Source organism: Epinephelus lanceolatus, chromosome 23 (genome assembly GCF_041903045.1).
Source record: "Epinephelus lanceolatus isolate andai-2023 chromosome 23, ASM4190304v1, whole genome shotgun sequence".
Taxonomy (NCBI): Eukaryota; Metazoa; Chordata; class Actinopteri; order Perciformes; family Serranidae; genus Epinephelus; species Epinephelus lanceolatus.
The window spans coordinates 32368931-32387097 of record NC_135756.1 but is presented as its reverse complement, the minus strand read 5'-3'; the positions used below and the strand labels follow the sequence as shown (position 1 = coordinate 32387097).

Here is an 18167-nt window from a genome sequence, read left to right as displayed (position 1 = left end):
TGAGTGTAGGGCCCCTGAGGGAGAATGTAGTAATCAAAAGTCAGGAAGTCCAGGATCCTTTAGGGAGGAAGTTTGTTTAAGAAACATCCTTGATGTGATTCAGAGTGTCCTAAGGCCCAGATACACCATACCGACATCACAGAACTAGTGGCGACAAAGGCCCCCTGCTGCTGCGCCTGATGTTGGTGTGTCTCACCCCAAAAGTTGCACGTGAACACACCATAAAGACTGCGGCTGATGGTCAACCAGCACGTATATCCTGCGCCTCCACAAGAGGTACAGAGATATAATCCTCATCCAAAAAAGGGAAGCCAGAAGACCACCTTGAGGCTAGTTAGCCAGTTAGCACATTAACAACACAATCCAATGTTGAAAGAACAGAGCATATTTATTGTGGCAGGACGGCACAGCCCGTCTCCACTCATGTTGTGTATGTGCTGGGTCAGGTGGATAGCTGTGTAGGCTCGCCCCTTTGCTCCCCGCCCATTGAGTGACACTGGGCTGGGAGCAATTATCCAATTTCACCAGCGTACTGGGCGAGGCCAGCCAAAGCTATATATGGGGGAGAGCTGCGCCTCTCAGATGTGCGTCCCCCCACCTTATCCGGAAACCTGAGCGTGTGTGTCGGCAGTGTGGTTTGGCGTGGCAGAATTTGATCCACGTGGCTGTCTTGAGACGCAGGTCGACGCGTCTCCTCTGCTCACTTTGCCAGGTAGGCTCAGACACTATTATTGCGTCTCCGGCTCGTATTGGTGCCGTGTCTGATGCGCTTTCTGTTCTCCAGCAGAGTTGGCCTGTACTCTGGCCGGGGGTTGGGAGTGCGTGGCCTCGGAGCCGTGCGCAATAATCCGCGCACCGCGTTGGGAACCCTCAGGTAGGCTGGCTCGTGTGTGTCTGGCGTGTCTCATGCGCTCTGTCGGGCTGCACATTATGTGACTCTGGTCTCTGTTTGCTGTTAGCAGCTATAAAGGTGGTTGGTTGGTGGCTATCTCTCCTGTTGCCTGTGACGCTGCGCCCTCACTCACGGGTATGTATGCGTGATTGTTTTAATCCATCTAATTGCAAGTCACGTATTAATTTTAGTCTGTATCACAGCAGGTGGCTCCTCCTCTGACGTGGGCCGCTGCGCTGCTGCTGCTGTTCTGTCCACCTGTTCTGTCTCGGGTTCACCCCAGCAAGCTTATTGTTCTCTTACATTTGTGTCTATTGTTTTTCGTTGTGTGTGTGCGCGGGTGTTTGGAGTTTCGTAAGTCAATCTGGATGAAACTCAAGTGTTGGCTGAACTGTATGCAGTGCTGCTCATGTGGAGGAAATGAATGCAGCGTAGGACTTAAAGCTACACCAAGAGGACTGATCCACGTCAGCAATCTATTAGTATTGGTTGATTATTGTTTCTTTGTATTGTAATTAGATAATTATTTCGATCATTGGTGGATTTTGTGATCGTTGTTGTTTTCTGTAGATTTTTTTTTGTGTTTAGTTATCCAGTTATTTTTGCATAGGTTTTGGTTTCTTATTTTTTTTCGTTTATTATTTGTTTGTTATATCAACAAAAGCACAATCAACCTTGGTGGAGACCTCCTGGGCCCGGCATAGTGTGGTGTTGGGGCAGTTTCTGGCTTGGTTTTGTTTTTTTCTTGCCCCTTGCCTTGACTAATATCTGCCTCTTTTGTTGGACAGGAGCTGTTGGGCTGGTGTGGCGAGCGACTGACTGATTCCTGCGGTGGCGGTCCACTCACTTCCTGTACAGTAGTGCACATGGGTGTCAGTTGATGGTGTGTGGTTTCTTTTTTTCTTCACGTGTGGTGTGCCTCATCAGGACCCTTCCCCTCCCCCTCAGTCGTCGCCGCCTGGTGAGCCCTCAGCCCCTTTACACAGCACATGCACTTTTTTTTTTGGCAAACTTAACCAACCTGTCAAGAGGCCCCAGAGGATTGTGCAATAATTTGCCTTTTGTTATTATTATTGTAATCTTGCTTGCATCATCACTGAGATTGGTCAGCATTTTAAATTTTGAAATATTGTTAATAAACTTTCTCTTTTATATTTTATTTGGAATCCGTCAGTCTCTGTGTCTCTCGTACCTGTGTGACCTTGTTTACAGTATTAGAGAGGCGTTTCCCCTCTGATATATTTCCTGGGAGTGAAATTCCCCTAGGTGGCGTTGTCGGACACTTATTAACAGAAATAAATAAATCCAACCCTCGTAGCACTGCTACATTCTCATGCACCAGTGAACAATAACACAAACCATCAGGAAAGCTTTCTGCTAGAGAAAAATAATCTTTCATTATGTAACAACTTTGTTTTGGTCACACTTCCTCTTAACTTTAGCTCTTTGTTTACATTCCTCACTTCTGTTTCTCTTCTAGTGCACTGAGCTTAAAGGGTAACTTTGATATTTTTAAACCAAGACCCTTTTTTTCCTAGATGGTGTGTCTAAGTGACAAGAAGGAATAAAAGTTTTTGAAATTGGTCCACTATTGAGTGAGAGGGTTGCATTTGGCAGCACTAAAACGGGCTGCAATATAATTACTTGGGGCAATTGCGCACCCCCAATGAATTTCCACTAAAAGTACTCGTTTTTGCCACAAACAGGCACAGATTGTTATTATAAGTGTCTAACAACATTATGGAAAGTATCCTTACAGAGATAGACCTTTGTTTGCCCCAAAACAACCCCAGCATTGCCATCTCCAAATCCACCAGACTTGCCAGCATATTTTCCACATCTAACAGGATGATTTAGGGGTTTAATTCAACCAAACCAGAATCAGTGATAGTTGGAACAGTGGAAAGACGAGGCAAAATGTTTTTTTTTTTTGTGGACTTGAATAAAGTCTGTGTTATGATAATAAAATTACTGTTGATTTAAATGGAGTCTGGTGGCTTTAGAGGTAGCCATTTTAAGGTTGTTTCTGGTTAAACACAAAGGACTTCACTCTTTAACAAATAAGGACTATCTCTGTGGTGAATCTTTTCATTATGTTGTCAGACACACTCAGAATATCAGTCTGAACCTGTCAGTGGCAAAAACAAGCACATTTAGTGGAAGTAAACTGACGATGCACAATTGCTGCAAGTGGTAATTGCAGCCTGATTCGCTGCTGCCAGCTGCATCAGTCTCACTAAAAACTGGACCAATTAAAAAACTGTTGTTGCCCTTTGTTACTTGGACACAGAAACATGAGAAAATGGAGTCCAGATTGAATAATACCAAAGATGCCCTTTAGCTGCCAATCAGTCATTTCGTTCACCAACGGGACTTGCCGATGCCAATTCAGTATGCTGGATTGACCAAAAAAAAAAAACAAAAAAAAAAACAGAGGCAACAAGGGGCAACATTGCCGACCATTAAATGCTGCCTTTAGAGTGAAATACATCATCTGTAGGGGATTTTAGTAGCCTAATATTAGACAGCATTGTCAGTATGTTATACTCCATTTCCATCTTCAGTCTAACATTGCATCCACATTTACCCAAATCACATTTTCCCAATCACTAGAGACCAATGTGCCCACCTAAATCTAAAGTCATTTAAGTCCACACTGATGTGTATTGCCATACCAGCAAGAGTGGAGTGAAGCAAAATCAAACTTTTTTGCTAGGCGATATTGAAAAGAAACATTGATTTAAAACAACCTCAATAGCAGCATTTATCTTGCTTATAGCAGTCACCATTGTCATTATTAGTCCTCATAGCAGGAGGAGCCATGGCCACCCTGAGACCGTTGCTGCCCAACCCCCACTGGTCCCCCTGGCGAAAATAATTGGAGACCAACATTACTGTCTATAAGAGGCTGTGGCGCACTCATTTTTAAAGCTATGTCAACATAGCTTGTCTGGTAGGGGGCTAAAATGGAATGTTTTCCAAGAAAAATTACCTTGCAGACAACAGTTGAGTAAATAAAATTTATATATATATATATATATATATATATATATATATATATATATATATATATATATATATATATATATATATATATATATATATAAAATCAATATCTATATGTAAAAAATGCACCAAATGGAAGATCGGGGGTTCGATCCCTGGCTCCTCCAATCCTCATGTCAAAGCATTCCTGGGCAAGATACTGAACCCCAAATTGCACTTGGTGGCTGTTTCATCAGTGTGTGAGTGCGTGTAAATGGTTACTGAGTAGCCCCTATGGCACCCTGTATGGCAGCCTCAGCCACCGGTGTGTGAAACAGTGTGTAAATGGGTGAATGTGACTTGTAGTGTACAAAGCGCTTTCAGTGGCCAAGAAGACTACAAAGGCACTATACAAGTGCAGTCCATTTACCATTTACTATCCTTCTTACTGTATTTTATGAAGGAAGCTGGATGCCAGTCAGTAATATTTATTGTTTCTACCAGCTTGCTGCTCTTCCTCTTTCTAAGACAGCATTATATGACAATGAAATTACTTCTGCTTTTTAATTTTTTCAGCATAGCTGTAGAATCCAAACGAAGAGCTGTAGCTGCTCCTCACACTGCACAGGATGCTTAGGACCATACCAAGTAACCTGATCCTGGGAAAGTGACAGTTGAAGGGCCTGTCCTAACAGACAAGTACATATCTCTGTGGCCCCTTGACTTTACCAAATATTCTGCAACAGTTCCTCCAGTTGTTGCTGTAGTGAACAAAATAGTGATTGAAAGTTTCCTGTAATTTCCTCTGATCTCAGTAACCTCTGTCAGCTGGGAGTTTGTTTAAAGGGACAATTTACACTGAAATCAAAACTACATATTTTTCATCTTACCTGTAGTGCTATTTATCAGTCTAGATTGTTTTGGTGTGAGTTGCTGAGTGTTGGAGATATCGGCCGTAGAGACATCTGCCTTCTCTCCAATATAATGGACCTAGATGGCACTTGGCTTTTTGGTGCTTAAAGCGCCAAAGAAATACATTTGAAAAACTCTTTCCAGAAATTATGACCTGATTACTCAGGATAATCCACAGTTGTTGTGAGCAACTGGCAACCTCCAAGGCTGAAAAAAAAGGAGTCAGTGCAGAAGTGCCAAAAACTGCAGTTCCTCTAAAGGCCATTAGAGGCTGGCTCCAAGAGCAAGTCAATCTCCATAGACCCCCATGTTAAAATGCCCAATGTTACAACAGAAATAATTATGTTTACAGCTTGGTACAAGAAACTGTTTTGGTCTGTGTAGGTAATTTCAACATATATAACAACTGAGTGAGAGATTATTTTTTATATATAGCTTACCCATTTACATTGTATTAAGGCTGAAAGTTATGCATATTTAAAGGGGAATTTCGGTTTATTTCAACCTGTCTCCTATCGTCCTAAATTTGTTTCAAGTGACTAGTGACATAAAAATAATAGTTAGCATGTTAGCCATTAGCCTAGATACAGCCGGGCACATAGTAGCGTCAGACCTGTTAAAACGTAAATGAACGGGCATACTTGGGGTTTAATTAAAATTATTTTCCCTGCTTCTTAACAGTGAGATGGATAAGTCAGTTTACAAAGAACCTGGGTACAAATCCTAGTCATCTCAGGTTAGTTTTTGAGAGCATAGATAGAGAGATGTTGAGTTTTTTAATTGATGATCAGTAAGTGTGTGCTCGTGTATCACTCCTTAAACCTGTCAAAAACTGCTGGAGAAATGACAGTTTATAAGTGTGCAGAAATAATTTATTAGTTGAAGAAAAAAAAAGGTTGTAAATTTTTATACAACCTGTTAACTTGATTCTAATTTCTATTATGTCGTGTTGTTGCAAATGAAAATTACATCACTTCCTATGTGAGGCAATGGTGCTTGAGAAATAATGGCTACAAGAATATGTTGATTTCAAACAAATCCTATGCGTAACTACAAGGGCGATGTTGAAAGACTGGGGGAGGACAGAAGTCAGTAAAGTCCTGTATTGAAGCTGCAAACACAAAAAGTGAAATGAAACTTAAGAATAGTTATGAAAGCTTTTCTTTTTTTCTTGCAGATAAATTCCTCCAGAAATCCTCCAGGGATTTCTGATCACCACACTGAACTTCCATGCACAGCAGAAACACTCCAATGTGTTGTTTGTCAGTTGATTTGATTGACACAGAGAGTTACACATAGTCTGTTTACCTTGTGACTTCATACCACAGCAGATCATTTCATGCCACTTTGATTTGGGTAATAAATTTACTTGTGACACTTTACGGTGTTGGGTCATATCTATTTTTAGATGTGTTGTTTTCACTAGTTTTCTTCTGATTAAGCAGCTACCCACAGTCTGACACCGGCACACTGTGAGGTTGGAAACAGAGAGCTCGGCGGGGACGGAGCACGTGCTGCAGCCATTGAACATGCCATCTGTATTCATTTTGACTTGACCAGCGAACTTCACTACAAGCCAATTGGCTGTTGAAACAGGTGACATGCTTTATGTTCTAAAACTGGCTGCCGTCAATTTGACCAGTGGAGTTGCAGGTGACACCATCAGCTGGCTTGAGTCGAGCTCAGACCAGCCAGTTCACACCGCTGTTGTTTTCCTTCAGCTGTGGTAGGTTCTAGTGAATACCATTAGAAGCACTATGATGAGGCAGAGGAATATGACTTTTTTCACAGATCATCTGTCTTATGTACTACTGTCAAGATATAGTAACAGTTTCAGCAATTCTGACAGAAAGATAGTTTTATTAAGGTTACCAACTACAGTTTTAAAACTCAAGTGTGTAGGATTTAGGGGGATGTATTGGCAGAAATGGAATATGATATAATAAGTAGGCTTTCTTTAGTGGATGATTACCTGAAATTAAGAATTGTTGTGTTTTTATTACCTTAAAGTGGGCCGTTTATAACTACGTAGGGAGCAGGGTCTCATCTACGGAGATCACCATGTTGTACCACCATGTTTCTACAGTAGCCCTGAAAGGCGAAACCAAGCATTGGCTCTAGATAGGGCCGTTCCCATTTATGCATTGGCCAAAATTGTAAGCAGCCCCTTCACAACGACATCATTGGAAAAACACTGATATTTTACCTTCCAATTACTTTTTTTTTCTCTGTGTTAGACCAGTTTAAATCACTGGGTCTGTTTCCTTGGAGACAAAGAGAGCTCTGTGGATAATTTGCCTCTCCCTGTCTTGACTTTAAGTTATCAGAGAAAAAAGGTGAGCACATACTAGCAGTCGTTAGGCTAACAACCCATCTCTGACATGCAAAACAGGGTCAGAGAAACACTGATTTGTTTTATGAAACTGCTTCATTCAGTGTTTTTACCAGTCTAAATCAGCTGCTCTGTTTGTTTTGGGAGAGGGCGAGACCTCTGCGGATAATTTGACTCCCACTAAAAACCTCCTGAGGAATGAACACTAAAAGAATTCTAACCAGGGAGGTTTCAGCATGTAGCAGTCTGTAATACTTGCCACTAGATGCCACTAAATCTCCCTAAATCTTACATACTGTTCCTTTAAGGCCTTTAGGCTAAGTAATTATGAGCTCTTTTGAATTTTGACCTTGCACAGTATTATGATCATGTCCTTATAATACAATATGACTTGAGAGACATTAGACTTTAACAGTGTGAACCTAATCTTAGCGCCATCGTGTATCAAATTCTTATGAAACACTTTAAATGATGTTTTATAAAAGTGATGGATGAGCTTATAAATTCTGAATTCTCATGGCTGTTTTCTTATATTTTTTGTCAGGGGTGGACACAAATGAGGCTGAAAAAATATGTAACTGTTGGGCTTTGCATGTTTCTTACAAAATGGACAGGGGTCTGTCAGTTATTGTCTCCAGTCCAAAAACGTCCAGATACTGAGATACAAAAAAAAAAATGCTACTGGCTAGTTATTTATACCATTGTAATTTATTTTTATCATATACTATCTTAATGTACTTTGGGCTAAATCCTCAATCAAACATCATTTGCTGTCATGTGAAAAGGGAAAAAACAGAGAAAAGAGGAATTTACAGGAAGAAGAAACAGGAACAGAGATTTAGTGGTTGATAGATTGCCTTTCAGAATACACAGAATAAAAGTCAGAGCACACAGAGTACAGCTCAGACCTTAGCTCCTCATACTCTGTTGGAAACAACTGCTTCGAAAGCTATGTCCACCCAAAGGTAATGTACTTATTATTCTCCCTTACATTTTTGTTTTCATTTTGTAGTACTCAGTGGTGCAGTGGAGGGTATATGCTGGTATATGGAGGCAGAGATGGGAAAAAATACATCAAACTGTATTTTGATACAAAATACAAAATACACTTCAAATAAATGTATCAAAATAAAATACATGTATTTTGTATTTTCAAATACAGAAAATACTTTTTTTCGTTTTCTTTTTAGCAGCGATCCGCAGCTCTATAGGTCACTCTGTCGGTCAGTTGGTTGTTGGCTGGTCGGTGGGTCCACAAAGCTTTTTGTGAATAACTCAAAAAGTCCTCGACTAAAAATGCTCACAATTTGCATTCTGCAACTAGAGACCATGATTAACTATACCAGAAAAAATGCCTATGATTCGTCCATGTGATAGTAGCAAATTTGCGTTTGTTTTCTCACAATTTGGTATAGCAGAGTATGTAAGTTTGGGCTATAGGATATACACAAAGCTCTGATGAACCCCACTAAAAAACCGGCAGAACAGTCACAGAACTAAGTGTAACGAAGCAAAGCCATTAAAAGACAACAACTTGATTATGTATATTTATTAACCTGACTTAACAGCCCATAAACTTTTTTGTATCAACAAATAAAATATTCAGACACTGTGATAATAACATATGAATAGCATTAGGCCTATGTGTACTATGAAAGTCATACGAATAAAAACATCAAGCTCTGCACAGAAAAATGAATAGAAATAAATGGCTAATGAATACAAAAGTGAACAGGTAGTCTACTGGTAATGTGGGTCCATCCATGTGAGCAGCATGCCTGGCAAGTCTAGTCTAGCTGTGCTGTGAACTGTCCACTAACGGTCTAGCTAAACAGCAGCAAGATACTGTAGCTACTGTAGCTAGTTAACTTGTTTGCTGTCTAACTTGGAGCCTTTGGAGCCCTGTGTTCAACTTTTTTCAAATAAAAAAAGAGAAAAAAAGCTAGGGACATGTAGGCTACCCTAAAATATTATTTATTGATTCAGATTTAACTTCAGACAACTTTATTGATCCCACGTGAGGCAATTCATTTGTAGCGTACTCATCCCAAGCATCAACCACAACAACATACAATTTCCTATGTTATGCACAGTCCAGTAAAACAGACCACTAGGTCATTGAAGGGCACGTTGAATGGCCCAAGTTAACAAAACATATAGATAAAAATATTAAAAAGCTATAAGAATGTGTAGCCTATTATTTTTGTTTTTTGATTCGTGGAGAAAGTATTTTGAATATTTTAAATACAAAATTACTCCACTCAAAAGTATTTTGTCACAAATTACATTTGCTTTTTATTGGCCTTATCAAATACAAATTACAAAATACTCAAATGTAATTGAAATACGTATTTTGAATACAAGTAATAGAAATACTGCCCATCCCTGTACGGAGGTATACCTACCTCTTTTTCTGGCCGTATAGAGTACACGCAACTAAAAAAAAAATAAGTCTAAAAAGCTGAGCATTGAGACTTATTTTTTTCCATTGTTTTTCTGTTTCAGCACAAGTGTGACTTTTCTGATTGGGACCATTGCCATCGTGTCCCTAATCAAACCTGACTGTGTGGCTGTCAAAGAAGATGAAAGTGGATTTAAACTGTGCGTCACCTCAAGGCGAGGAATGAGAGACCTCTCCCATCAGAATCTAACAAGTGTTCCCTCAAATCTTCCCAATGACACGCAGTATCTGGATCTTTCTTACAACTCCATCCAAAGACTGAACGGAGCTCCGTTTTCTGGACTGTCCCAACTCTGCTATCTGACGGTAACTCACTGTGGCTTGCGAGAAATTTCTCCTGCTGTGTTCAGTCACACACCAGCACTCAAAGTTCTCAACATATCTTACAATGAGTTACCCATCATCCCGGACATTTCATTGAAATGGCTGAAAATCCTTGATTTGGCTAACAACCTGTACAACAGCTATCGAATTCCAGCATCCTTTCAGAAGCTAATCAATCTGGATGTGCTGGTGTTAGGTAGTACAGCTGCTCTGTCAATCAACTATGATGACTTTGATCCACTGACAAACGTTTCTCTACATCATCTGACTTTGGGAGCAGGGATTCACTGGCAAAACTATGATTCTGGTGCTCTCACAAAACTGAAGTCTCTTGAAACTGTGTCAATTTTTGCACCTTTTTGTGGGGATTTGAATACATTTGAGAATGTCCTCGCGGACTTGAATGTGACAAAAGCAACATCACTGAGATTCATCACTCTATTTCCAGACAATTGCAGTGACACTGGCAACCTTTTTAAAAACCTGAGGACAATGCCATTTATAAAGAATCTCACCATAGAAAACACTTGGACGAACAGCTCATTCATGGAGGTGTTTCTGAAGAATGTGTGGCTCTCCTACCTTTATGATCTCTCATTTGTCAACATCACTTATAGTGAAGATACACCGGATGGGTTTCAGTTTCGCACCATTAATCACACAATCAACCTATCCTCGATTACCTTCAATGGGATAAATCACTATCAGTACAAATACCCCACATTCAACATGAGCTTTGAGGCCATCTCAAATCTGACCTATTTAAAATTCTCTGGGACTGGAATGAACATTTTACCCTGCAACCTGTTATCTGCTTTGCCCTCCCTGGAGACATTGGATCTGTCAGATAACCTCTTGCCGGATTCAGGCTTCTGGTGGATTCATTGTTCATACACCTCCGTCTTCCCTAAACTCAAGAGACTATCTTTAAGCAAGAACCGCTTCAGCAGTCTTTCCTTTATCTCTGAGAAGACGCATCAGATGAAGACATTAGAGTCTCTGGACCTCAGCTTTAACTCCATCAGCTTGGACGGGGACTGCTCTTGGCCTGCTCAGCTGACTGAGCTCAGCCTGGGAAACAACAACCTGGGCAACAGTGTCTTTAAATACCTCTCAGCAAACTTTGAGAGGATTGACTTGTCAAAGACGGGAATAACAGCCATAACGAAAGAGGATCTGTCTCGGTTTCCCAGTCTGACACACCTCCAACTCAGCTCCAACAGCATCCAGGTTATCCCTGCTGATCTCAGCGCCCCGGCTCTGCTCAGTCTCTACATAGACCAGAATGCTATCACGACTATATCCAGGGAGGGCTTGGCAGGACTTCCCAGGCTTCAGACCCTCAAAGCTGGAGGCAATCCGTTTGTCTGCTCATGCGACTCCTACTGGTTCGTCACTGTTCTCAACAAATCTATGCTACTCGATTGGCCCTTCGATTATACATGCAGCACCCCACCAGCTTTTGCAGCTCTGCCACTCTCAGAGTACAAAACCAGTGAGCTGTCATGTGAGATGTGGCTTCAAGCTGCAGTTGCTGTTCCTGTAATAATCCTTATATGTGCTGCGATAGGTCTTGTTTTCTATAAATGTGATGGAGTGTGGTATACTAAGATGTTATGGGTGTGGATCAGGGTGAAGAGGAGAGGCAAGAAGCGCTCTAACATGTTGAAGAATGTATCATTTAGTTATCATGCGTTCATCTCCTACAGTCATCAGGACTCTGACTGGGTAGACAGCCAACTGGTGCCCTCTCTGGAAGGTGCTGGGTGTTCACTCTGTGTTCACGAGCGCGACTTCGTCCCTGGTGAGTGGATCATAGACAACATCATCAACTGTGTGGAGTCCAGTTACAAGACGCTGTTCGTCCTCTCCAAACATTTTGTCCAGAGTGAATGGTGCAATTACGAGCTCTTCTTTGCCCAGCACAGAGCCATCAGTGTCCAGCGGGACTCTTTAGTCTTCATATTACTGGAGCCCATTCCAACTTACTCTCTGCCTAAGAAGTTCTTGAGACTCAGGAGTTTACTGAGGCAGCAGACATACCTGGAGTGGCCCAAGGATGAACGGAAGCAGCAGGTTTTCTGGGCAAGTCTTAAATCCATGCTGCATATGGCAGACACATCTGTGGTTATGAAGGATGTGGCTTTGGCTATTGCAGATACAGTACCTTTACTGACAGATCAAGACTAAGACTTCAGCAGTCTGAGTTAGACAAATTGAGTCGGTACTTTCCAAAGACAGTGTCTTTTTAATGCAAGAAATGACTCTTTGTGCTTCAATACTGTGTTTCCTTGCTTATCTGTTACAGAGAGCAAGTAACACAAAGTGGAAATTCAGCAATTTGTCCCTCATTGCTTGCAGTTAAATTGCTTTGAAAGAGAATCTCTTTGCAGTCAGCATGGACAGGAGAACTGTTGCAGCTACCAGTATTGTTTTCAGTGTACTTACAGGCATGTGAGTATTGTATTAAAACGAGACTTGAACAAATGTGAACGTATCCTATAACCACAAACTGAAGATGACAGAGTTGGTTCTTCATCTATGATTACTGTAAATCTGACATGAGAAGTTGTACTGTAAATACAGATCGACAGTTGTAGATATCTATGTATATATATTATGACCTGTGCTACCCCTCTGAATATACATGTGTATATACATGTGTATGGTGTGTAGGAGTATGCAAAGAGTAACACTTCAGCTGCATTTTGTGAAATTGCCTCTGTGGATTGATAAATAAAGCATCTTTGAAAATAGTCATCAGTCACAATGACAGTTCTTTAAGAACACAAACAGAACCAGATCTCACTTTATATAAACATGTTTTTTTCTACAAACCCCTTTTTATTAAATAAAAGAAGCTAAATCATTTAAAAGTTGTATATTGTCTAAACACACACAACTGTCATGAGCCTTGTCTGAATAAAATAGTCAGAAATTGCCAACATTATTATTTATATCACATGAATAAGTAAATAAGATTACAAATCTAAGTAGACATTCAGTGCCAGCTTTTGGTACAGTAGTTTTTCAAAACACATTTTGGTCTTGACCTGACACAAGGTTCAAAATTAAGTCTTATTATTTGTTTGTCAAAATATGTTAATGATATTTACTTTAATACTGAGGATATCCCCCTTTGATTAGCCAAATATAGGCTACTGAATTGGAGTTATGTATATTTCTGTTGTAACTGGTCAAAATTAGTTTTATGATGACAACACAAATTTACTTTTAATCAGGGTTTTCGTACAACTTAACTTAAAAAAAAAAACAAGTCATTAGGTACAGTAATTAGAGGTCTATCCAACAGGACCTTTTTCAAAAAGCATTTCAGTAAGTCAAAATCTAGTTAAAGATGTATCTGTGTAGTCAGAGTTAAAATGGTTTGCACAAAGCTTGAACAAAAAATAGAATCATTTTCTGACATTTAAAGATATAGGCCTAACAAAATAGAAATATTCAGATCTTCAGCAGTGTCAAATGTTTCACTAATTCAACTGGCTTCATCTTTTGCCTGCTGAGAAATGGATCACTTGTTCTGCTCTGTGGCCTTGTGTTTGTGTCATCTGTTTAGAGCATTTTTTAATGTAAGCAAATGTCTCCATCTACTGTTTGTAGAGCTACCCTACACCACACACCAGTATGAAGGAATGAATCAGAAAGGCTGTATAGATGTCTTTGGCAGATATTTTGTACAAATAATTTAAAAAGATTTCATGCATTTTCTTAGATACAAAATGCATATTTGGGTTCATAATTCATGTGAGTACATATTTGAAACTTGGTTGTCATGGTTCCTTGCATATGGCTGCTAATGTAATTTGTATTGAGAAGCTGTGTGTTAAATAAATGTATGTGGTATATGCCATTGCTGTCAGCTCTATATCAGTGGCACTCCCAAAGGGTGGCAAAAAGGTCCATGGCCACTGACCCTGAATTGCAGGCCTCCCTACTGACCTCTCCTGATGAAAACAAGAGTGGCACATTTTAAAGCTAGCACAAATGTTGTGGTACCTTGTGAAACTAGGCCACCTGGGGTCCGTTTCACAAAGCAGGTTCAACAAACTCTGAGTCTAATCCTGAACTCTTAGTTGATCTACTCTGAGATAGGAAACTCTGAGTTTCCGGTTCCAGAACAGCTGATTTGAATCAGTTTAATCAACACGGAGTAGTTTCACCTGGAGTTAAGCGCGTGCACCACGACTAAAAAAAGCCAGCATCAATGGAGCCCCGATTCGACGAGTCACCATGACAACGGGGACGAGGAGGGCTGCGTTTTTCACCCCACTAGAATTAGAAATCTTAATGCGCTCATACGGCGAGTTTGCACACGTTGGCAGCAGTTTAGGATGAAATATAAAAACATTGTTCAAACAGGTAAGACCTCGGCATAATCTCATCGAGGTATCTCATTTTGATCATGTTTTACATTGTAAAGTAAATATTAAGTGGCTGTTTGACAGTGCAGTTGTTTTATCCCCAACATAATGCTGTTTTCACACACATAAATGTCTTCTCATCTGTATCATGTTCTGTTAAATAATTAAGCCCATTTAAACTAACACAGACTTCTACTCAGCCAACAGAAAGAAGACAGATGCCCGTAAAACGAGCACACTTTTCTGACCACCCTGCATACAGTTGCCTTAGCCTACTCAAGTGCTCAGCATCTCCGACATTGTACAAAAAACTTCCATTTGCAAAGAAATACAGTGCAACATACAATATCTGCTGGGATGTGAGAGCATGACTATGACTGGTAATGTTGCAAATGTAAGGACGGATTAGGTTGTGTAGATGATGGACTGTGACGTGAAACCATCTCCCGACGAATATTTAATTCTCTGTGCAGTAATTCTGCACCTTCATCCACGGGATCGTTATCAAAAGGACATGCCATGTTAGTGAAAAAAGTCGCCACCTACTGTGCCTAATGGACTTCTAATATACTGACTCTGATTTTTTAAATGATTTTTTTTAAATGACAGACGACAGAACTAGGCTACGCCAAAACTCGCCTGCTGACTGAATGAATGAGGAAATCAAATGGAGTGTGTGGCTCTGAAAGAGGGCGGAGACAGAGAGAAACTCAAGGTTCATTGAGAAAAACCTGGTCCCGACCAGGTTAGGTTCATAGAGTCTGTTACTATGGTAACTGACCGAGCGCTTAAGTTACCTCTCTCTCTGAAACAGGCTAGAGTTACCCCTCTTTCTCTGGTTTGAGTTACCTCCCTTTTTGAAACGGAAAACTCAGAGTTTCCCTCATTTCAGGGTTAACAGATTCTGAGTTTTCACTAAACCTGCTTTGTGAAACGGGCCTCTGGTATCAACCATGTCAGCATAGCTTGCTGGGGCTAAATATTGCTCCAAAGTGAGGCTAAATTTTGGCAAGCAAACAGCTGGCAAGGGCAATTTTAAAGGGGTCCCCTGAACTCTCATCTCAACATATCTGAATGAAAATGGGTTCTCTTCTGTGGGTACCCACGAGTCTCCCCGAAACTTGAGAAGGCTTGTTCCCATTAAGTGTTTTGTTCCTTACAATCAATGTACTCCTTCAAATTAAAGCTGTAGCTATGTTTGTGTTTTGAGGTAAAAGGACAGCTAGCCTATTGAAAAACAATAAATTGCCTAACACAGGGGTCAGCAACCTTTACTATCAAAAGAGCCATTTTTGACCAAAAATTGAAAAAAAAAAAAAAATCTATCTAGAGTTGCTGAACATATTTGAGTCTTATGAAGGTAACACAGACTATTGCCTTAAAAATAGCCTATCAATAGGTCTAAATTAGTATTCATTATTATGTTTTAGCACAGGGTGGCTAGTCAGCAGTGAGCTATTAATCAACATTTGGTAAGAGCAAATGAATCTCTCCACCCATTATCAATATCTCTGTTTTCCTCCGAGACTTTTACCATTGTTGGATGTGGAGTCCATAGGTAGCTTTGAGGTTCAAGACTAGCTACTGCTATTGAGATTCATTTAGACATGACCTCAGCAGCATTTAGAGGAAAAGATACCAGGATGTTGACAAAATGTTTAAAAAAAATAAATAATAATAAATATATATATACAGTACAGGCCAAAAGTTTGGACACACCTTCTCATTCAATGCGTTTTCTTTATTTTCATGACTATTTACATTGTAGATTCTCACTGAAGGCATCAAAACTATGAATGAACACATGTGGAGTTATGTACTTAACAAAAAAAGGTGAAATAACTGAAAACATGTTTTATATTCTAGTTTCTTCAAAATAGCCACCCTTTGCTCTGATTACTGCTTTGCACACTCTTGGCATTCTCTCCATGAGCTTCAAGAGGTAGTCACCTGAAATGGTTTCCACTTCACAGGTGTGCCTTATCAGGGTTAATTAGTGGAATTTCTTGCTTTATCAATGGGGTTGGGACCATCAGCTGTGTTGTGCAGAAGTCAGGTTAATACACAGCCGACAGCCCTATTGGACAACTGTTAAAATTCATATTATGGCAAGAACCAATCAGCTAACTAAAGAAAAACGAGTGGCCATCATTACTTTAAGAAATGAAGGTCAGTCAGTCCGGAAAATTGCAAAAACTTTAAACGTGTCCCCAAGTGGAGTCGCAAAAACCATCAAGCGCTACAACCAAACTGGCACACATGAGGACCGACCCAGGAAAGGAAGACCAAGAGTCACCTCTGCTTCTGAGGATAAGTTCATCCGAGTCACCAGCCTCAGAAATGGCAAGTTAACAGCAGCTCAGATCAGAGACCAGACGAATGCCACACAGAGTTCTAGCAGCAGACCCATCTCTAGAACAACTGTTAAGAGGAGACTGCGCGAATCAGGCCTTCATGGTCAAATAGCTGCTAGGAAACCACTGCTAAGGAGAGGCAACAAGCAGAAGAGATTTGTTTGGGCCAAGAAACACAAGGAATGGACATTAGACCAGTGGAAATCTGTGCTTTGGTCTGATGAGTCCAAATTTGAGATCTTTGGTTCCAACCGTCGTGTCTTTGTGAGACGCAGAAAAGGTGAACGGATGTATTCCACATGCCTGGTTCCCACTGTGAAGCATGGAGGAGGAGGTGTGATGGTGTGGGGGTGTTTTGCTGGTGACACTGTTGGGGATTTATTCAAAATTGAAGGCACACTGAACCAGCATGGCTACCACAGCATCCTGCAGCGACATGCCATCCCATCCGGTTTGCGTTTAGTTGGACGATCATTTATTTTTCAACAGGACAATGACCCCAAACACACCTCCAGGCTGTGTAAGGGCTATTTGACCAAGAAGGAGAGTGATGGAGTGCAGCGGCAGATGACCTGGCCTCCACAGTCACCGGACCTGAACCCAATCGAGATGGTTTGGGGTGAGCTGGACCGCAGAGTGAAGGCAAAGGGGCCAACAAGTGCTAAACACCTCTGGGAACTCCTTCAAGACTGTTGGAAAACCATTTCAGGTGACTACCTCTTGAAGCTCATGGAGAGAATGCCAAGAGTGTGCAAAGCAGTAATCAGAGCAAAGGGTGGCTATTTTGAAGAAACTAGAATATAAAACATGTTTTCAGTTATTTCACCTTTTTTTGTTAAGTACATAACTCCACATGTGTTCATTCATAGTTTTGATGCCTTCAGTGAGAATCTACAATGTAAATAGTCATGGTTAAATATGGTACCACATTATAAAAACAAAAATTACAATTCATAAACTTTATGCTGTTATAAATGGTGCTTTTTCATAAAAGACAGTAACATATTTAAAACAGTTAAGTCAAGTGATTCATTTTAAAATTCATTCTTATTATTTTTTTTAATACCATTTTAAGCAATATTCTTTGTATGATAAACTAATAGCAACAACAACGTTTTAGCCATTAGTTGTGGAAATGCTTTGCTGGTAGAGACTACAATACCCATCATTCCTTGCATGCAACATCAAGACGATTTGCGCCGACTCACTGAGTTGTATAGTTGCCCCTGTTCTCTCCTCCTTTCAATGTAAGATGGTGGTTTGTGGTGTAAGTAGGTAGCCAGCACCTTTATAAGCTGAGAGAAAAGGCCGGTTGTCTCCTGAGGACAACCGCTACTGAGTCCCACAGACGGCAGCTCGCTGTGACGGAGTAACTGTCCCATTCAGGCATACTTCTCTCTCAACATCCTACAGAGGAATCTCCAATAACACTTAGGCAGGGTGAGTATTCAGACTAACAGTTATCCCAATTAAACCAACGCCATAAACTAGGCTATGCCCTGAATCATTATTTATATTGGTTGAC

At 40.5% G+C, this 18167-nt stretch overlaps 2 protein-coding genes and 1 long non-coding RNA gene across 4 annotated transcripts in view; all 3 read left to right on the top strand.

The window, feature by feature from the left end:
- Window positions 1-288: 288 nt before the first annotated feature.
- On the top strand, window positions 289-2311 carry LOC117249153 (uncharacterized). Its single transcript, XR_004500962.2, has 4 exons — window positions 289-712; window positions 788-874; window positions 963-1027; window positions 1096-2311. It is a non-coding gene; the product is annotated as an uncharacterized LOC117249153 (long non-coding RNA).
- A 5684-nt stretch (window positions 2312-7995) lies between these two features.
- LOC117249146 (toll-like receptor 1) lies at window positions 7996-12643 on the top strand. Its single transcript, XM_033614550.2, has 2 exons — window positions 7996-8086; window positions 9627-12643. Exons 1-2 carry the CDS (start codon window positions 8073-8075, stop codon window positions 12094-12096), a joined length of 2484 nt encoding a protein of 827 aa, XP_033470441.1. The 5' UTR covers window positions 7996-8072; the 3' UTR covers window positions 12097-12643.
- A 5207-nt stretch (window positions 12644-17850) lies between these two features.
- cnot4b (CCR4-NOT transcription complex, subunit 4b) overlaps window positions 17851-18167 on the top strand; it is a 50752-nt gene continuing 50435 nt past the window's right edge. For both annotated transcript variants that reach the window (XM_078165087.1, XM_033614931.2), the window contains exon 1: window positions 17851-18082. The gene's annotated coding sequence lies outside the window, so the exon portion shown is untranslated. The remainder of the gene's footprint in view (window positions 18083-18167) is intronic.